Source organism: Lepidochelys olivacea (assembly GCF_965140295.1).
Source record: "Lepidochelys olivacea isolate rLepOli2 genome assembly, chromosome: 11".
NCBI classification, from domain to species: Eukaryota; Metazoa; Chordata; order Testudines; family Cheloniidae; genus Lepidochelys; species Lepidochelys olivacea.
In genome coordinates this window covers 42,558,724-42,578,011 of record NC_140421.1, presented here as the reverse complement: position 1 = coordinate 42,578,011, position 19,288 = coordinate 42,558,724, and the positions used below count along the sequence as shown (strand labels likewise).

At 38.9% G+C, this 19,288-nt stretch overlaps 1 protein-coding gene across 5 annotated transcripts in view; it reads left to right on the top strand.

Moving 5' to 3' along the window:
- Nucleotides 1-19,288, top strand: part of GPR155 (G protein-coupled receptor 155) — a 46,895-nt gene that overhangs the window by 10,060 nt on the left and 17,547 nt on the right. For all 5 annotated transcript variants that reach the window (XM_084643664.1, XM_084643661.1, XM_084643662.1 and 2 more), the window contains exons 2-5: nt 600-1,111; nt 12,096-12,495; nt 15,483-15,648; nt 17,616-17,771. In XM_084643664.1, the coding sequence (XP_084499790.1) occupies nt 646-1,111; nt 12,096-12,495; nt 15,483-15,648; nt 17,616-17,771 (1,188 nt within the window). In that variant the 5' untranslated portion in view covers nt 600-645. The remainder of the gene's footprint in view (nt 1-599; nt 1,112-12,095; nt 12,496-15,482; nt 15,649-17,615; nt 17,772-19,288) is intronic.

Sequence of the window (19,288 nt, the reverse complement as noted above, 5' to 3'; positions counted from 1 at the left end):
GGCTATGGATATGGCCCTGCTAAGTGAAACCAGTTTTCAGACCTGGCCCAACAAGACAAATGCCTTAGCTTTACTTTTGTGATTGATTTATTTTTCATTAAATCAGAAGAGCTGAAAGTGCCTTTATTTATTTTAAATAAATGTTTAGATTCCAGAGTCTACAGTAGAAAATCCTCAAGTCATGTCACTTTCCATGCCAGCAGATTTCATTGTTTCAGCTCTTGAGTTACATTTAGATTTAATTTTCACTCGACATACATGCTAGAATTAAAGTTGAAACCCAAGTGGGTTTTAGGACCTGTACTAATTGTAAAGCTGTGCTGTTGGTGAATTGTGTGCACTTGCCACTATCCGCAGGAGAGAGAAATAGCTAAGGAGGGAAGAATGTGTATTTGGGATCCACCCAAATGATTTTACAGTTTTCTATTTTATCAGTTTTGTTTCTTTCTCTCTCCCCCTCTCAGTAGCTGCCATTATCTGGCTGGGTGATGGACAGAAGTGCTTGTGGGAGGGATTTGGAACTGCATTTTAAAATAATCAGAGAGACACACTCCCACTCAGAAGTTGAATAACACTGTTTCGTTCTTTTATTTTTACAGATCAGAACATCACATGCTCCGTTTTTAAAACGAGCAGAGAGAAAAGATGGATACTTTCTCAGACTTTATCGCAAAGAACCTCTCCTCTTCAGCCAATATGTCGCATTCCCTGCCCAGCAAGTTGGACTACCAATTCAATGTTACCAGCCGTTCTCCTTCCATGTCAATAAGCAGGCTTTTCCCAGCACTGCTACAATGCTTTGGCATCATCCTCTGTGGATATATAGCTGGAAGAGCCAACATCATCACATCAACTCAGGCCAAAGGACTGGGAAATTTTGTCTCCTGTTTTGCGCTTCCAGCTTTGCTATTCAAAAACATGGTGGTACTTAATTTTTCCAATGTGAACTGGTCCTTCCTTTGCAGCATCCTGGTTGCCAAAGCTTCTGTATTTTTCTTAGTCTGCATTTTAACATTATTGGTAGCCAGTCCTGAAAGTCGATTTGGCAAAGCAGGACTGTTCCCTATTTTTGCTACACAAAGCAATGACTTTGCACTGGGATATCCTATAGGTAAGAAACCACTTATGCTCTCTTGTTTTTGTTAACTTTATTTTTTTAACATTATTTTTCCTTGTCCTAGGCATTTACTGTATGCTGTGATTATACAGTCTTGTGTTCTTGTGCTTCTAAATTAGAACTGTTTTACATTCTGCTGAATTGAAATCTTAGGCTGTATAAAACAGTTGTCAACAAACAAACATACGTTTACTTGTACAGAGACATGTTTATGACTTCAAATGTGTTGACTGGATGGCTCTGGGAATCAGGGTGGATTTGATTTAAATCAAATTGATTGAAATTGTAATATAAATCACTAGTCAGGAAGACTCAATTTAATCATGGATTTGTACATAAAAGTGCATTCTTGTTGGTTGTTACAACCTTAATACATATTCTTCACAATTCAGAAATAGATGTAGGTTTCATTTTTAGAAGGTTCACACTATACATTTTTAAGTAATTTGTTTTGAAAACTTTTCTGATTAGTTTTACAGCTATATCAAAAAATGAATGATTGTTTGGTTATTTCATTTACCAAAGGTAATCAAAGCAGATATTTATGAGGTCATTGGGAGGCGAACTATCTCCAATTCAACAGGTTAATCATTAATATTTAGAGGATTTTCTTGCCATGCTGTATTAGGAGGAGCGCATCACCAGACAGACATTTTAAATTGTTTTATTTAACTAAAACACCGACATTATGTATTCTGGATTTTTTTCTTCAACAGCAAACATATGATATTTTAACAAAACAAGCATATGAATTTTTGAATTTAGTTAAACATTCAACTTTTTAAAATTGGGTTTGTTTTTGTTAAAATTGTTTTTAACTAAAATGGTTAAATGAAATACTTTTTATAAAAAAAACAAAAATTAAATCGACTGTGTCAGCCAGGTCAACATGAAAAACTTAAAATATAGGCTTCTGCAGCTAACTCAGTCGTCTTCACCTTCATTTTCCTGTTTGTTCGTAATCTGAAAAGAAAAACAAGCTTTCCTGCTTTTTCAGGTCCCAAATAATTTCTCAATTTGGAATGAATTAGTCCAAAGGAAGAAACTATTCTTTCTGCACCATCAGAAGAAGCTACTGCTGTTAAAAGTGAGATTATCACTTCAACAGTCTCCGAATCCAAGTGCTTAAGTGACTTCCACTAAGTCACTGGTGTGACTTTCTTTAAAACATCATCAGCAAACATATATTTCTTGAATGATTTCACCCTTAGCTCTGAACTTTATTATAGTTGGCATTATGGAGGGATGAGTGCTGGATGTCCATGTCATAGCCAACTCCTCTTCTTCAATAGTTAAGGTTTGACCCTGGTAACGAGTATTGAGAATATTTGCAAAAAAATGAGCTGGAGATAGTGCTTGTCCCATTTGTTTTTTTAATTCTTGTAATTTAACTCTGTCATTGCATAGTTCTTTTTTTAAGACCTCACTCAATTCCTTCCAAATTTCAACAGCATCAGTAATAAAACAGCTATTTTCCCTGCATTTTATTCAAGGCTACAGAAATAGGCTTCAGGGGACTTGGGGTGTGTTCAACGTTTCTCTGAAGCCCAATGGTGAGAACTTTGGCTGTGACAGGGCCATCTATTTTTTCACAATTTTGTTCACAAACTGTCATCAGATTAAGCCAGTTCTTGATAATTGTGCTGAAAATAGTCCACTACTGAGTTCCATCACACGTCTTGTGGGAGAGTTAGCTTGGTTCCTCCCACTGTTTTCAGAGCAGCTGCTGCAGAATGGTTGTTACAGAAGTATATTGCAATTTCAACAACATTAGTCTTTATTTCTGGAACACTGAAGTCTTTGGCTAGGAGGTGCATCAAATAAGCACTGCAACCTTATGGTATTAGCTTGGGACTCGCTTCTAAATTTCTTCTCATCTTGGGTACATTTGCAGCAGTGTCTGTGACCAAGCTGCGTACTAGACATTTTAATTTTTTTTCACAGTTTGTTATAGCTTTTACTGCTACGTCTTGTAAGTATTCTGTTGTGTGTGCATTTCCTGATGTATATCAGTTGTTTCTGAAGACATTCTCTTCTTCTGTTGTGTCACAAGCACATACAATAGGATCATTGTGAACATTGCTCCACCCATCAAGACTCAGGTTAACAATTTTACCTTCTAGACCTTTTGCACAGTGCTCAATTTCTCTTTCTTACAGTTTATCCAACAATTTGCCTATGACATCTGCTTTGTTGGGTGGACTGTATCCTGGTCTTAATGACTGAACCATGTTAATGAAGTGTGGGTTCTCAATCATATGGAAAGGAGTTGGTTGCATAAACAAACGGGGCAATTTTTCCATCAATTACCTCTCTTTGTAATCTGCTGGTTCTTATCACAAACTTATATATGATTGTTTCTGGATGATGGGATGGATTCTCCTAAACAAAATAAGTCAATGCAGTTATTTAATTATTATTACCATACTGCTCATTTAGTTTTTCTCATTGCATTCACTAACACTCAGTACTATTTTAAAAGGTGAAATTGTAAAAGGAAGATCTGCCTATTTCAGCTATTTATTTTTTTATCACAACTGCATCGAAAATGATAGTACCACAGAGTAACAACTATATTTTTTGCTCAAACATGAGAATTCAAGAATAGTCCAGAAGGAAGACAGGCAGTCCTTAAGAAAGAAGTATGAAATAAAAAAGTTTACCAACCTGAAGATCCTGCATGTTCAAATATGTTCCTTTCATCATCTTCAATGCAGCTTCCTCCTGAAAAGGAACACTTTTCACGATGTTGTTTCATTTGGGCAACCGGGCCTTGCATTTATTTGTTGCACTGTTGCATTTTGCACGCATGCCTGTCTTACCCACAGGTAGAGGAACTTCATTAAAATATTCCCAAACTGGGTCTCTTTTATGGCCTGCTGCCATTATAGGTTTTCCCTTCTAGTGAGAGAATGGTCTGGTAGATCTCAAATCTACGAAGGCTGCACTCAGAAAGACCTCAAGACTTCTGGAATATGCTGCTCAAACAGTTTCACTTTTGTTTCTACTGCCTGTCCCTCCCTTCTCACATTTATCTCCAGACTTCTTCTTCTTGTCCAGATCTATTCCTCCTCCAACAATCTTCTATTCATTGAACTTTTTGAAACTTTGTGCTTTTAGAGAGAGGTAAGGGATTGACTTTGTTTACACAGATTTGCAGAGGGACAATAGGGTTGAAGTCTGTTATTTATCACCGCTATATATTTATTTATTTAAAACATTTTTGCTGTTAACAAGCATGTTATCTCGGATGACACAAATCCACAGTTTGAGACTCGCAAAACTAAGCATCCCTGATGGCATCTTTTAGACTGAGCACTGAGTCACATTGGGTAGATAGAAAGATTAACCTAAATCTATACAGAAGACCCTGGAATCCCATAAGATTGAGTCCATAATCCATGAATTATTGGAACTCATTTACAAAACTTTTCTTAAACATTATGTGAATTCATTGTCTCATACTATAGAATTTGAATTTATAATCCCTATTCCATGATGAGATCTCTTTGAGCTATAATGTATCTTAATTAAAACCATCTTTAGATAGTTTTTTTTTCTCAAAAAGCATTTTATCAAAAAAATCTGATTTAAATTTAAAAAATCTGATTTTTTTTTTTAAAGCATTATTTTTATCCACCCTGCTGGGAGCAGAGAATAGGATACAGAGTCTTTCAGCTGCAATTTGTCACTGTGCATCTACACCAGATATATGGGGACAAGAAGTTGCTACCATCTGTTAGCTATTCAGAGGTCTTCATATAATGAGCTTAGTTTGGTTTTCAGTGGACTGATGTCCACATCCATGGTGGCAGTGTCTGCAGAGAAACCAAGAAATAAGTAGACTGGACTACCATGTCACGCACATGAGCGAGTCCGCTAAGTCTGTGTTGAGGCACGTTAGTCAGAGGAATTTTTTGTTGCTGCTGCTGCTTGTCCTTGTGACAATTTAGTCCTTCTGTACATAAAGAGAGTACTTAATTCTCCAGAGGTATCAATCTGACGACAGTTGTGAGCAATAAACGCCCCTAAAATATTTTTTTTTAAATAGTCAAAATTTTTAGCTTTGTGTGAAAACTTGCAAAACTGTCCTAAAACTAGAAATATTTACTGTGTGGAAGATTTGTAAAGCAGTATACATTGCAGTACAGAACTCCTACAAAGATCTGACATCCCTCCCCTGTCCCGAAAACCAACAGACTTCACACACAATTCTAGATGAAGTGCGCTGTAGCTCACAAAACTTAGGCTCAAATAAATTTGTTAGTCTCTAAGGTGCCACAGGTATTCCTTTTCTTTTTGCGGATACAGACTAACACAGCTGCTACTCTGAGTTCTAGAAGACTTGACTAAGATGTTGCTCTCCTGTAGTTGTGTTGCTTGTTGCACTGCTGTCACAGAGTTATGCGTGACTGCGAAACTCATCATTTGTAATGTTAGTTTTCTTTTTGTTTCAGAACGGTTTAGTGCTTCCAGAAATTGCAGTCAGAATAAAATTCTTACTATGAGTGTCTAATTAGGGGTTTACTGCTCGCCTGGAAAACATGCTGATTTCCAATCCGGGCTACCCGAGTCTCCCCAAACTTTAAAATTCTGAGGTTGCAGCTTAATTGTACATTTTCATAACATTTCAGGAGCTGCAATGGATGAGTTGCCTTGTACCTTCTTGGCTTTAGCTCTTGACCTAACATAAGGAAACCATCTAATGTGCATGTTTCCATCTATTGGGGAGTTTGTTCAAGAAGATTTAAAAGTGCTCAAAACAGAATTTAACTATCTATTTGTTGGCATGCTGGCATCTTAATTTCTGTAGCAGGTGATGGAGGAAAGTTGCATCTTTTGGACTCAGTTCTAATATGTGATCATCAAGCATGCATTGTCATATGTTCTGTGGGGGAAATGTCGCTTTGTATGTACACAGGATTTTGCATAGCCCATGGTAGTGTGTGACCATATATTTCAAATCTGAGCTTCTTGGGACTTTTTCTATGCCTTCAGCATAGAGTGTAACAAGAAATCTCTTTTCTGATAGGGATCTAAAAAAAAAAAATCCTATTTCCTTGAAGAATAAAACTTTTATTCTGTCAACTTTTTTGTTATTGCATCCCTATTTTTAATTTCAAACAATATAAAAACGTAGCGCACTCCTTCTCCTTAATTTTTGGTAGACAGGCTTTTTATAATTGTTTTCGTTGTTGGTTTGCTAATGTGCATTTAGTCACTTACAAAACTATTTACTGTGTATCGCAGCCCAAACATATCTGGAAAACTGGATTGTACAAATAATACTATGTGTGTGGTGTGTGTTTAATTAGTGACCTGCAATGTGGTTTTAAAATTAACAGGAAAAACTGTGGCCATTTAAACAGCACTTACTTAAAAGGTAAAAAGCACAATTTAAAAACCATGCACTTACAGCTGAAGTTGTTTTTTTTTAAGGAGTTGGTATGCCTGCACTTTACAATAGCAACTACTTAAAAGAACCCATTCAACATGAGCTCTGGTCAGTTTTAAAAATGAATCAAAAGCTACCTGTGGTTATAAAAATTAAAAAAATGTGGAAATTCACATTTTCCTATTTTGTAAATGTTTTTTTTCTCCCTTGCTTTTGTACGAAAGACACACACACACAGGAAAAAGTGACAGACTGTACAGAAGAAACAGTGAAGCTGACTAGATACAAAGTCCTTTCAAAATGCACTATGCAAACATACTTATTTTTGCCACCTAAACTCTCATTTATAATATGGTAGATGTTGCTTTCTTTTAACAGTAAGTTTAAAAAAAAATCAAACGTAAGTGTAATGTATGTTTTTAAGTTAATGGTAACTACTTACATTTTCATAGAGCCTTTTTATGATACCTTGCGGTGCTCTACAATAAGCTTGAAATTAAAAATGAAATCCGTCTTGCCACTCTTTACTTAGAAGCCAAAGATACCAAATGTCTACGTTCCTTGCACAGGAAAAGATATTCTTCATATCAGTAGGTTCAAGAGTACAACAGAGCAGTTTGCAAGCATGCACACAATTGGAGAATCTGTCTGACAGAATGTCAGACTTGGGCATCTAGAGCAAGTAATGTGTTGGGGGTGTGTGTGATATATATATAAAAAATCTTGATTTTTAGTGAGGCTTTTGGCATAGTCCCACATGACATTCTCATGAGCAAATTAGGGAAATGTGGGCTAGATGAAATTACTGTAAGGTGGGTGCACAACTGGTTGAAAGACCATACTCAAAGAATAGCTATCAATGGTTTGCTGTCAAATTGGGAGAACATATCTAGTGGGGTCTCTCAGAGTCAGTCCTGGGTCTGGAACTATTCAATATTGTCATTAGTAACTTTGATAATGGAGTAGTGTGAGTGCTTATGAAATTTGTGGATGACACCTAGCTGGGAGGAGTTGCAAGCACTTTGGATGACAGTATTAGAATTTGACAAATGGACAAATGACTTTGACAAATTGGAGAATTGATCTGAAATCAACAAAATGAAATTCGATAAAGGTCAAGTGCAAAGTAATTCACTTAGGAAGGAAAAATCAAATGCACCACTAAAAATGGGGAATAACTGGCTAGGTGGTAGTACTGCTGAAAAGCATCTGTGGGTTTTAGTGGATCACAAATTGAATATGACAATGTGATGTATTTGCTAAAAAGGCTAATATCTCTGGGGTATATTAACAAGAGTGTCATATGTAAGACATGAAAGGTAATTGTCCCACTCTACTTGGTTCTGTAAGGCCTCAGCTGGAGTGCTATGTCCAATTCTAGACACTACATTTTAGGGCTGAACCAATTGGAGAGTCCAGAGCAGAGCAACAAAAATGAGAAAAGGTTAAGAAAATCTGACCTGTGAGGAAAGGCTAAAAAAACTGGGCATGTTTATGAGAAAAGATTGAGGGGGAACCTGGTAAGTCTTCAAATATGTTAAGGGCTGTCTGTTATGGAGAACAATTGATCACTTTATGTCCACAGCAGGTATAACAAGAAGTAATGGTCTTAATCTTCAGCCGGGAAGATTTAGGTTAGATATTAGGAAAACATTTCTAACTATAAGGGTAGTTAACTCAGGAATAGGCTTCCAAGGGAGATTGTGGAATCTCCATCTCCATTCATTCATTCATTCATTCATTCACTCACACACATACAAAATGAGTACATACACACAGTCTTAGTGAACCTATTTCTCGCTTCCCTTTTCACCAAACCTTAAAACTTCAAGTTGCATGAATATGGAAGAATTAATAATAGAACGTACAATTAAAATGCTTGCAAATCAAGTAAGAATATGACAGGTTTCAGAGTAGCAGCCGTGTTAGTCTGTATTCGGAAAAAGAAAAGGAGTACTTGTGGCACATTAGACTAACCAATTTATTTGAGCATAAGCTTTCGTGAGCTACAGCTCACTTCATCGGATGCCACTAGTACTCCTTTTTTCAAGTAAGAATATGTTCTTTGATGCAGTGATATTGGCACCCTCTACTGCAGATGCAGGAAAGCAAATCCTTGTTAGACTGGCCTTTGGTATTTTCAGTATTCAACTGGGACAGGTAAACTAAGAATCTCTAAAGGTGTTGCAGTCTAATAATATGTTGACTTAGCAAATCCAGATGGTTTCTGGCTTCCATTATTAAAATATAGAAATAGGGCATAACGGAGTCCTTATAACTTGCCCTTTTAACACTACTGATTACATAAGTACTGTGAGTAATGCTAAGTATGCTGAGTTAATAAGCTGTAAACAGAAATTAAGTGTTTTACCAATGACTGAACAATGAGTCTTATAGGTGTGTGTTCATTTAGAGCCAGAAAGTCCTATTTTTTAATATTGCCTCACCCCCCTCCTCAGCAATAGTCTGATCCTTTGACCTTGAAGGTGCTAGTCTGTCCATAAAAATCAGACATCTCCCTCCCCTGACTCAGCCTCTCTGAACAGGAGGTTGTCACTATCCCTTATGAAATTCCCTTTGCATATTTTAAAGTCTTTTACTATTATAATCAATACTATTGAGCAGTCAGGTTGGGGCTCCCACTCTTCCCTCCTCTGTACCTTAATTTCTCCAAATACTACTTTGAAGGTAGATCCACACAAGTGGGAGCTTTCAGCCTACATTTGCAATCCCCTGCCTTCTGGATTGGTTCTTGATATTAGAAGAGGTCCCTTTTAGAGATACTAATTGACCTATATTATAATATTTGCTTTCCCTAACCAAAGGGATAGCCTAGCAAACAGCTAGTTGTCTGCTGTGCCCTTGAGGCTAAAGAGATGGGGTTCATGTAATTTGTAGATTTCTTGCAAAACTAATTCTACTTTATATCAAATATGAAATGTGCAAATAGATTTTAATCTATCATATTTGGTACTAATTCAGCTTCTCTCAGCACTCCTTTCTGGCTAGCACATTAAATAGTACTAGCTAATTGCTGGGTGTCTTTTGTTGGCCTTTTCAGGTGGGACACAGGTAAAAAGGCTGCCAACAGAAACAAGGATTAATGTTTATTTCAGAAGGTGTAACTTTCCTGGACTTGTTGGGAGGCACTAGGAAAGGGGTAAGATATAAGAATAAGTTATATCACAGTATCCGTGAATGTTCATTACTGACCACTGGATCATCATGGTTTTATAACTTGGGAAACAAAATGTTGCTGGTATGGTTGTTGTCAACTGTGGAGTGTAGTACAGGCCTTTTTAAAAAAAAAAAAAAAAAAATCCACTTGCTTCTTAGAAATGGGAAGCTTTACCAAGCAAGTTGAGGGGCCAATTCCTTTAATGTCTGCAAAGTGGAATTGTAATTTACTTAAAATATATAAGGGCTAGAGTTGTGCCGGTAACTTCCCAAATGTGAATGGATTAAAAGGACATAATGTCTTTGTTCCGAGAGCTCCCGTAACTTATAGGTTTGCAAAATAGAAGTAGAACAAATTAAGAAAACCTCTAATTGTTTTCATTGCTGCTGCAGGTAGTAGTGAAATTGTCAAGAGTTGTCAATTTATGCAGCAGCTGCTTCGTAAAATTTATGAACAGCAGTGGAGGCACTCTCAGGGAGCTATTCACAAGGGAGGCTGAGGGGGGAGGGCAGATAAGAGTAGCTGGCATTTTTTTTCTCACAGCCTTTGAACCAGGCAGGAAGTTGGTGGAAATGTAAAGTAGTGGAGCCTCTCCTCTCTTGCCTTTCACAGCAGCTAAGAAGTTCTGACATGCTGCAGGGAGGGGAGAGAGAGAGCAAGCTTCTGGCTACTGCAGGGAGGTGCTGGCATTTCAAATATGATGCAGCTGGTGTACAAGATGGTGCCAAAGACAGCCCTCTCCCACTTAATTGCAGGGTTGGGCTTCTCACTGGGGATGTGTCCCTGGATCTCATTTTTGGAGCTCCCAACCCTCCTTCTGGCTAGCAGGTCTAATCCTTCCATTAGCAGATGTCTAAAAGGTTTTTCAAGTCCTAGGCCAGGTCTATATTAGGAGCACTTTGCTGCGATAGCTATACTGCTATGCTATACTATAGACTTTGACTGGCACAGCTGTGTTCATCACAAATCATAGCCCATCACATTGTGGCTGACATAGCTATGCCAGCAAAAGTTTGTAGGGTAGACCTGGCCCTAGTTAAGTGTCAGTTTGCACCAACCTCTAATTTATCCTTGCTTTGGCTTACTAAGGCCTGGTCTACACTTAATTAGTTTGACCTACCTGCATTGCTCAGGGATGTGAAAAATTTCACACCCTGTGTGTCAAAATTAGGTTCACTTAACCCCCGTTGTAGACAGAGCTAGGTTGGCAGAAGAATTCTTCTGTCAGTGTAGCTACCACCTGTTGGAGAGGTGGAGTAACTACATAGATGGAAACAACCCTTACATCGATGTAGGAAGTGTCTACACTATGGCTACAGTGGTAGCGCAGTATATCCCAATAACTTGCACTTATTTCGCTACTTTCATCCAAGGTTCTGAAAGTATTTTACTGGTTATTTTACTGTGCCTAGAAGTGCGCTAGGCATCTGCAGAGCATATAGAAGCTACAGACGCTGCCCTGAAGATGTGACATAATAAAAGGGGTGGGAAGGATTATTAAAGCTACAGGGTTTGTGAACCTTTAACTAATTTAGCAGCAGTCCTGTGAGGATATATATCATACACCCTTTTTATTGATGTGTGAAGTGAGTCACAAAGTGGCTAATGGCCTGATCTTTAGAATTCAATGACAGCTATGTGTGGTCAGTACCTTTGAAGTGGAAGCCCTAAGTGGTTTACTCAAGGTCACAAAACCAAATTGTTGTCAGTGGAAACAACCTAAAATGCCTAAATCCCAGCTCCTGACCTGAGTAGTCCCAGAACATGAACACTGCTTATTTATTCTGCACTAATTTTTCTTTTAATTTATTATATAGAGTGCCATAAAGGGATCATAAATACAGGATGATGAATTACACCTGTCATACACACTGGTTATATTTCAGAGAGATCTAAAAGACTTGTAAGAAGAAAAACAATTTGCAAATTGGACTCTTACACAAACTGTGCTATTAATGTGCAGTGACTCTCCCATGATTGTGGAATGTGCTGCAAAAACAATTTCCTTTATCTGAAATGCTGAACAATCTACAATAGAGGGCATATGGTATTATTATTTTGTTGTTGTACAGCAATATTAGAATGATTCATTTTGAAACAGGGTTCTATCAGCTGGCCCTTGGGGTATTCATAGTATAGTAAAGCAACATGGGTTAGTTAATCTTCTATCATTTTTATTATTTTCAGTGCATATCTATGGTCTAATGACAATTAACCATGCATTTCTTTATATTTTCACTGTCATCTTGCGCTAGTTGTAAGTATTCAACTGTTAATTAGGCTGATATGGTTAGTATGAAGAACATCTTTTTGTATATTTGAGAGACAATCATTCATTTTAATATTAAATCATATATTTTTGTTAAAGTATTGTCAATAATCACTTTCTATTTCCTGTTTTCTAGTTGAAGCTTTATATCAAACCACTTACCCAGAATATCTCCAGTACATTTACTTAGTGGCTCCAATATCTCTTATGATGCTAAACCCTCTTGGGTTTATCTTCTGTGAAATCCAGAAAGGGCGAGATAATCGCAGTATGTCGCACAACAAAATGAAAATAGTGGGACTTGGGCTTCTTCGAGTGTTGCAGAACCCAATAGTATTCATGGTCTTCATAGGAATTGCCTCAAATTTTATTCTTGGACAGAAGATACCAGTGTATCTTGAAAACTTCCTTGATGGACTAGCCAGTTCATTTTCTGGCTCAGCACTCTTTTACCTTGGACTCAGCATGGTGGGACAAATAAAAAAACTGACGAAGAATGCGTTTGTTGCACTGATTCTTCTCATCACAGCTAAACTGTAAGTTTGATGTGTTTACTTTTGTATTTACATGTTTCAGTATTTTTTGTATATTGCAACATTTAGAAAAGCATTAAATGGACAGTCAGTATTACTAATACTTATCCATATCTCTCACAACTAATGTATTATTAAAACAGATCTCATTTTTAACAAGTTTACTTTTCATTCCAAACTGCTTGGTTAGTTTTTGCATTTTGCTTAGCTTAGACAATGAAACTAAACTGGTGAGTTTTATTTGTTCCTATTTGCTTTTGAGTCATTTTAACTTCTTGTGCTGCAATGTTTAAATTCCCCAAATAATTTTGGATTATTTTTAAAACCCACTTCTGTTCACATTAGACTGTAAAATGATTTATTTAAATCTAAATTTTGAGTATCAGTAGATGATAGTTTCCCTTTAAAGTTCAGCCAATTTGCCAGTGAATTAACTTCTGCCATCGCATTGCTTGGACTAAATAAAGATAAATGTTCTTATTGATGAACTGTGCACTCTTTCTTGCTGTGAAGCTACAATTCACATCACAGTATTACTGCTCTGATATAGTCAAAGAAATATAAACCTTATATGAAGAAGAGCTTGGATGTTGGCAGAGTAAAAATAATTAACATGCATAACCCAGATCAGTGATGGTGAAGTTGTGAATTGGACACATGAAAAGAATATGAAAGAAAACTAATTGATTGTTCATGCTATTTTTTGTTTAATACTAGGCCTATATACATCTGTGTGGACTTTTTGCTCCCATTCCCTTCCCTCACCCCCCCCGCCCCATCCAAAAATGATGCTGTCTTGACACAGCATTAATAGGGGAAACTTTTTTTTTTTTTTTCCCTTGCTTGGAAATCATGTCTAATATTTCCCAACCTAGATGCCTAAAGATAGGGACTTGCCTAACTTTCAAAGGTGGTGAGTGAGCACCTGCAACTACCAATGACTTCAGGTGGCATTTGTGGATGCTCATCACCTCTGAAAATCAAGTAAATTTTATTTACATACCTTAACAAGGAGTTAGGAGACTAACTTGAGGCAACCACCTTTGGTCTTTGACTTAGCACAAAAAGCAGCTCAGCATATTATGACAAAATAGGCTTATATCCTAAATCAGTGGTCTCCAAACTTTTTATGGCCAAATCACTTTTTGAATCTAAGGGCAATTCAGGATCTACCCCGCCCCTTCGCTGAGGGCTCCACCCCTCCCCCACCCTCACTCGCTTTTACTGGGCTGGGGCAGGAGGTTGGGGTTCAGGAGGGCGTGCGGGCTCTGGGCTGGGGCAGAGGGGTCCGCAGTCTGAGAGGGGACTCTGGGCTGAGCCTGGGGCAGGGTTTAGGGTGCAGGAGCAGGCTCCGGGTTGGGTCAGAGTGTTGGTGTGCAGGAGGGGGTGCAGGGTGCAGACTGAGAGGGAGTTTGGGTGCAGGAGGAGGCTCTGGGCTGAGGCACAGTGTTGGGGTGCAGGAGGGGGTACAGTGTTCTGGCTCTGGGAGGGGGTTCAGGTGCCGGAGGGGGTTTGGGGTGCACTTACGTGTGGTGGCTTTCGCTTGGCCGTGGGTACAGCAAGGCTATGGCAGGCTCCCTGCCTACCCCAGCCCCATGCTGCTCCTGGAAGGGGCCAATGTGCCCCTGCAGTCCCTGGGGTGGGGGGAGGGGAGGGGGCACATGGCTCTGTATGCTGCCCCTATCTGCAAGCACCATCCCCACAGCTCTCCCGGCCAATGGGAGCTGTGGGGGCGGTGCTTGCAGGCAGGAGCAGTGAGCAGAGGGAGACCCCTGCCCCGCCTGTGGGGCTGCATTGGCCACTTCCGGGAGCGGTGTGAGGCTGGGGTAGGCAGAGAGTCTGCCTTAGCTGCAGCCACATTGCACTGCTGCTGGAGATCACGATCGACTGGGAGATCCTCGAGGGTCAACCAGTCAATCGCGATTGTCCTAAAGAGTCACTGTCCTAAAGAGGTTCTAGTTCTCAGTGCAACTTATAAAAAAAATTATTTGAGAGTTTGTCAGTTTTAAATTGTCTCTGATGTTTGGTGACTAAGTAGGAAGGTTTACTGTGTAGTCCATGAATGCTGTTTCAGTTTTGCAAGAAGAACTCTAAGATTCTTTGCTCACCTCACCTCATAAAAGATTTTCCCACTTACAGTAGATGCTTGCTGTTTGGCTTGTTCTTTTTAAGAAGGGACAGGATACCCCAAATTGTTTAACTTGAATATTTGTAGCTTTGTTTTGTTCACCACTGGACTCTTACAGCAAGCTGTTCAAACATGCGTGATTGCCCACTTCTTTATTCTGTAGCCTGTGGAGTTTCCCCAGTTCTAATACAGATTGCCCCCAGGAGCAGCTGTCACGATATGGTATCTTTCCTTCAGATAGCAGAGCAAAGTATATGTAGGCTTTCTCAGAGCCTACTGCAATTTTGCTGATCTATGGACTGTTTGGAAGATGACAAAGATGCTAAAAATAGCAGAACTCCCACTATATCTTGCCTCAGTGACACAGTATCTCCAAAATCATGCCAGGAGCTAGATTGTTTTTCAGATGCTCCATCTGGCTGCCTGACATGTGGAAAGTTTTTTTGTTTGTTTTTTTTTTTCCTGAATTAGTTATCTCAAACAAGATTCTGGACCAGATTCTGATCTCGGTTGTGCTGGTATAAAACTTGAATTGACTGGCCTGAAAACCAGAGTAAATTGTTTTAAAGGATTTATATGGTGATTGGAATCTATTTCTGTCTGTATTAGTTCATGTTGCAGTAGTTAGCAGGTATCTAAACTTACTGTTGGAGTTCTGTTATATATTTATTTGAACATGATTTTGTGTATACATACCACTGTACCTAGGGAAGCAGTTACTGAAAGTGAGGTCCCTCTTTTCTTTGTATATTTAATACTGTTGTTCAGAGAAGCCTGAAATTTTGCCTTTTAAGCTGAAAGCAATGCAGGGAAATGTCACTTAAGAGAGTAAGTATGTATTCATTTTTTCTTTCCTTTTCAGACTGATGATGCCACTTTTCTGTAGAGAGATGGTGGAATTGTTGGACAAGAATGACAGCTTAGTCAACCACACCAGTTTATCAAACTATGCATTTCTCTATGGAGTCTTTCCAGCAGCACCTGGCGTGGCTATCTTTGCAAACCAGTTCAATATGGAAGTAGAGATTGTATGTGCCTGACATTAGCAAACTCAGCACTAATTTTGATTTTAATTTTATTGATAAAATATTTTTAATACAAACTTTTGAGAAAGTTAGCTTTTCATAATATAGACACATCTGGGTCTCTTATGCTCTCTAGGGATCAAAATATGAATTACAATTCAAATTAACAATTAAACCATGCAGTTTTTTTTCTGCTTTCTGTTTCAAGTGTTCACATAATACAGATTTTTTTTTAAACCTAAGATCCTATTCCTAGAGCCTAGATTAAGAAAAATATGTGGACTCAAATAACTTAAAGCAGAAGGAAAATTCTATATGTTCCTGTTGAAGCCAATGAAAGTTTTATCACTTGCTTCAGTGGGAGCTGAATTAGGTCACTGCTATGAACTTTTTTGAAAATCCCACCTTGAGTGACTCTCTCCCCTTTACAGGTGCCGACTTCTTCTAGCTCAAGTGGGTGCTTGACCCCCCTCTACCCCTGGCCCCATCCCGACTCCACCCCGTCCTGCCCCCATTCCAACCCCTTCCTCAAATCCCTGCCCCAGCCCCACCTCTTCCCTGCCTCCTCCCTTGAGGGCGCCATGTTCCCGCTTCTCCCCGCTCCCTCTCGGAGCTTGCTACAGCTGTTTGGTGGCAGCAAGCGCTGGGAGATAGGCAAAGGAGTGGGGACACAGCGTGCTCAGGGGAGGAGGCAGAGGAGGAGGTGAGACGGGGCTGGGAGCTTGACTATCGGTGGGTGCAGAGCACCCACTAATTTTTCCCTGTGGGTGCTCCAGCCCCTGAGCACCCACAGAGTCGGCGCCTATGCTCCCCTTCGGTTAAACCTTATGATAAAAAACCATGTAGTTCTTGTTTCTTATCCAGAGGACACTGCTCCAACTTCACTATTGGATTTATTACAAATAACTCTTAAACAGAAGAGATGTTTTATGAAGTGAGCCAAATTCTTACAGGCATTCTGCATACACTTCAGGGTGGAAAGTCCAAGTATCCAGGGTGCATCATGTTTATTACCGGACCCAGCAAGTGGCTCCTATCCACAGCTTCCCATATAAATTATTCGAGATGCTGCGAGAAAGAGACTCTGGGGAATAGACAATATGTGGAGCTGCTGCTGCCTTGAATATGGGCACACATTGATGCTGTTTTTTTAGCAGCATTTTGGAGTGGCATTTCACATAGTTCCAGAATCTGGCCCTATATACATGTGCATCTGTAACTGTTTGATTTTCTTTCAATATTCCTTCTAGGCAAAATAATAAAACATTTGTCATAATTTTTTAGAAGAATTACACAGATTTTTTTTGCAAAAATATACAAGAAAGATACAATAACGAAGCATTGTAGCTTAATTTTGTGTCTAACCAACCTTGGCAATGTCCCTTTATTAGTCAGAGGGCTGGTGTGTGTAGAATCTCTGCTGCTGTTGAATTCCGAAAGCGAGGAAGCCAGGGAAAACCAAAATATAAGTAACACGTAAACACATCCAGGCTTTTTTTCATCCTTGAATTTGTATGACAGAAAATGCACATCTGCACAAACAAATTTTATTTGTTTAATGTAAAATATAAAGCTGTGCATTGGAGGGAGAGACTAAGCTGTGACATTCCGCATTGTAGTATGTTCGCCCAGTCCTGTACTGGAGTCATTGGGATTACTAATGTGAGAAAGCACTGTTAATGTAGAGAATTTGCAGAGAGGGCTCCCAAAGGGATGTTGTTTTTGATTACGCTTGTTACAAGATGTTCATCTTCTTCTTAACTGTCTGCAAAAAATGGATGTATTTCCTACAATTCATAGCCCAAATTCTGGTTGATCTTCTAACCATGCAATACATTGACTTCAGTAGAATTCCATATGGTATTTAAGACCAGGGTAGAATTTTGCCCATAGTATATTTCCTAAAAACAGATAATATAACAAGAAATGTAATATCTTCTCCGCTTTCTCCTCTTGATTTCTGTTTGCAGATTACCTCAGGAATGGTGATAAGCACATTTGTGTCTGCTCCTATCTTGTATGTTTCTGCTTGGCTATTGACCATTCCATCTATGGATCCAAACCCATTGGCATCTGCAATCCAAAATGTTAGCTTTGATATAAGTATTGTCAGTCTCGTCTCCCTGGTAAGTATTGATAATACAGTAAGGTAAAGGAAATACCCAAACCACATTAAATGGCAGTAAGGTAGTGACAAACAGCAAGCCAGGTAATTGAAAGACAAAATTGTCATTTCATCACTCTTACCCTCTTGTAGGAGAGGGGAGGAGAGAAGAGAGAGAGGGGCTCTCCAATGTAGGGTAAATGGTCCACCGTAAAGCTAACATGAACGAAGTAGTTGTAAAAAAGGAATGGTCTGGTGGTAAGGGTATTAAGCAAAGGACTTTGGAGATCCAGGTTCAGTTCCCTGCTCTTGCACAAACTGCCTGTGTTGACTTGGGGCAAGCCATTTGGGTGCTCTGTGCTTCAGTTCCTATCAGTAAAAATGAGGATAATTGCACTTCCCTTTCTGACGGGGGGTTTTGAGGACAAATACATTACAAATTGTGAGATGCTTAAATACTAGGCCTATACACATCTCTGTGGATATTTTTGCCCACTGGCCCCCACTCTTACATCCAAAAAAGGTGCTGGCAGGGGCTACTGCAGTAGCAAAGATAGAAGTTAAAGCTGAGGCATCTCTCTGAGCTGAATGCCTCCACAGTCTTGGCTAGTGAGAGCAGTTAGCATGGAAGTTATTTAGCATTAAAATGTTTGGGAAATTATTTTCCTGGCAACAACCTCTGGTTGCCTGGTTCATAAAATAGGTTGTGACATCCCAGAATGCATCATTTGCCATCATTACACTGCCATGGATAGGTTTGTTTGTTTTTTTTTTAACGTAAGTTAAAATATCCATGCTGAATGGTTCCCACAGCCTTATAAGCTGGTCCATTCAGCACAGTTTCCGAGTTTCACTCCATTTTTAGCTTTGGAGTTCATCTTTCCAGAAGCTATCTCAGACTTACATTTGCATTTTATACCTTTTGTCAGAGTGCTGCTTTTTGATATTTCTAATAAAAGGCGGGAAAGTTTTATGTTGAGATATGAAATATGTGATGATAAATGTAAAGAAACTGGTGTGATTAACTGGTTAAATTCTTGTGTTGTAAGCAGTTGAATACTCCCTAAAGTTTTATTAATTTAAAGGAAAGGATAAATGTCACGCAGTTTAAAAATAGAATTAAAAATAAAATGCATGTAAATTAGTCCTTCATAATAAGCAAAATTTTTCTCCTTACTTATTATCAATTTTGTGTAGGAAGATAAACTTCTCAATGTAGCTCATGGGTACCTTTTTGAAGAAGTGTGAATATTGTTAACCTGGATCATTAAATATCTCAACAAAACCTTGAAAGAGTTGACAAAACAGAAGAATATAGAGTGGGGCACTGACTGTGACATTGAGGAGAAATGGAAGGACAGCCACAACTAGGACTTGCATCTTGGCAATCAACAAGCCTTTGTGGGGATTGTAAGAGAGGAATGGGTAGAAGCTGTGTCTTAAACTAAAAAAAGAGAGAGAGAGTGAGAGAGGGCGTGCACCAGATCCACCTAGCCTGAGCACCCCTAAGGAGGCATGGGTGGCTCTTCAGCATTTTTT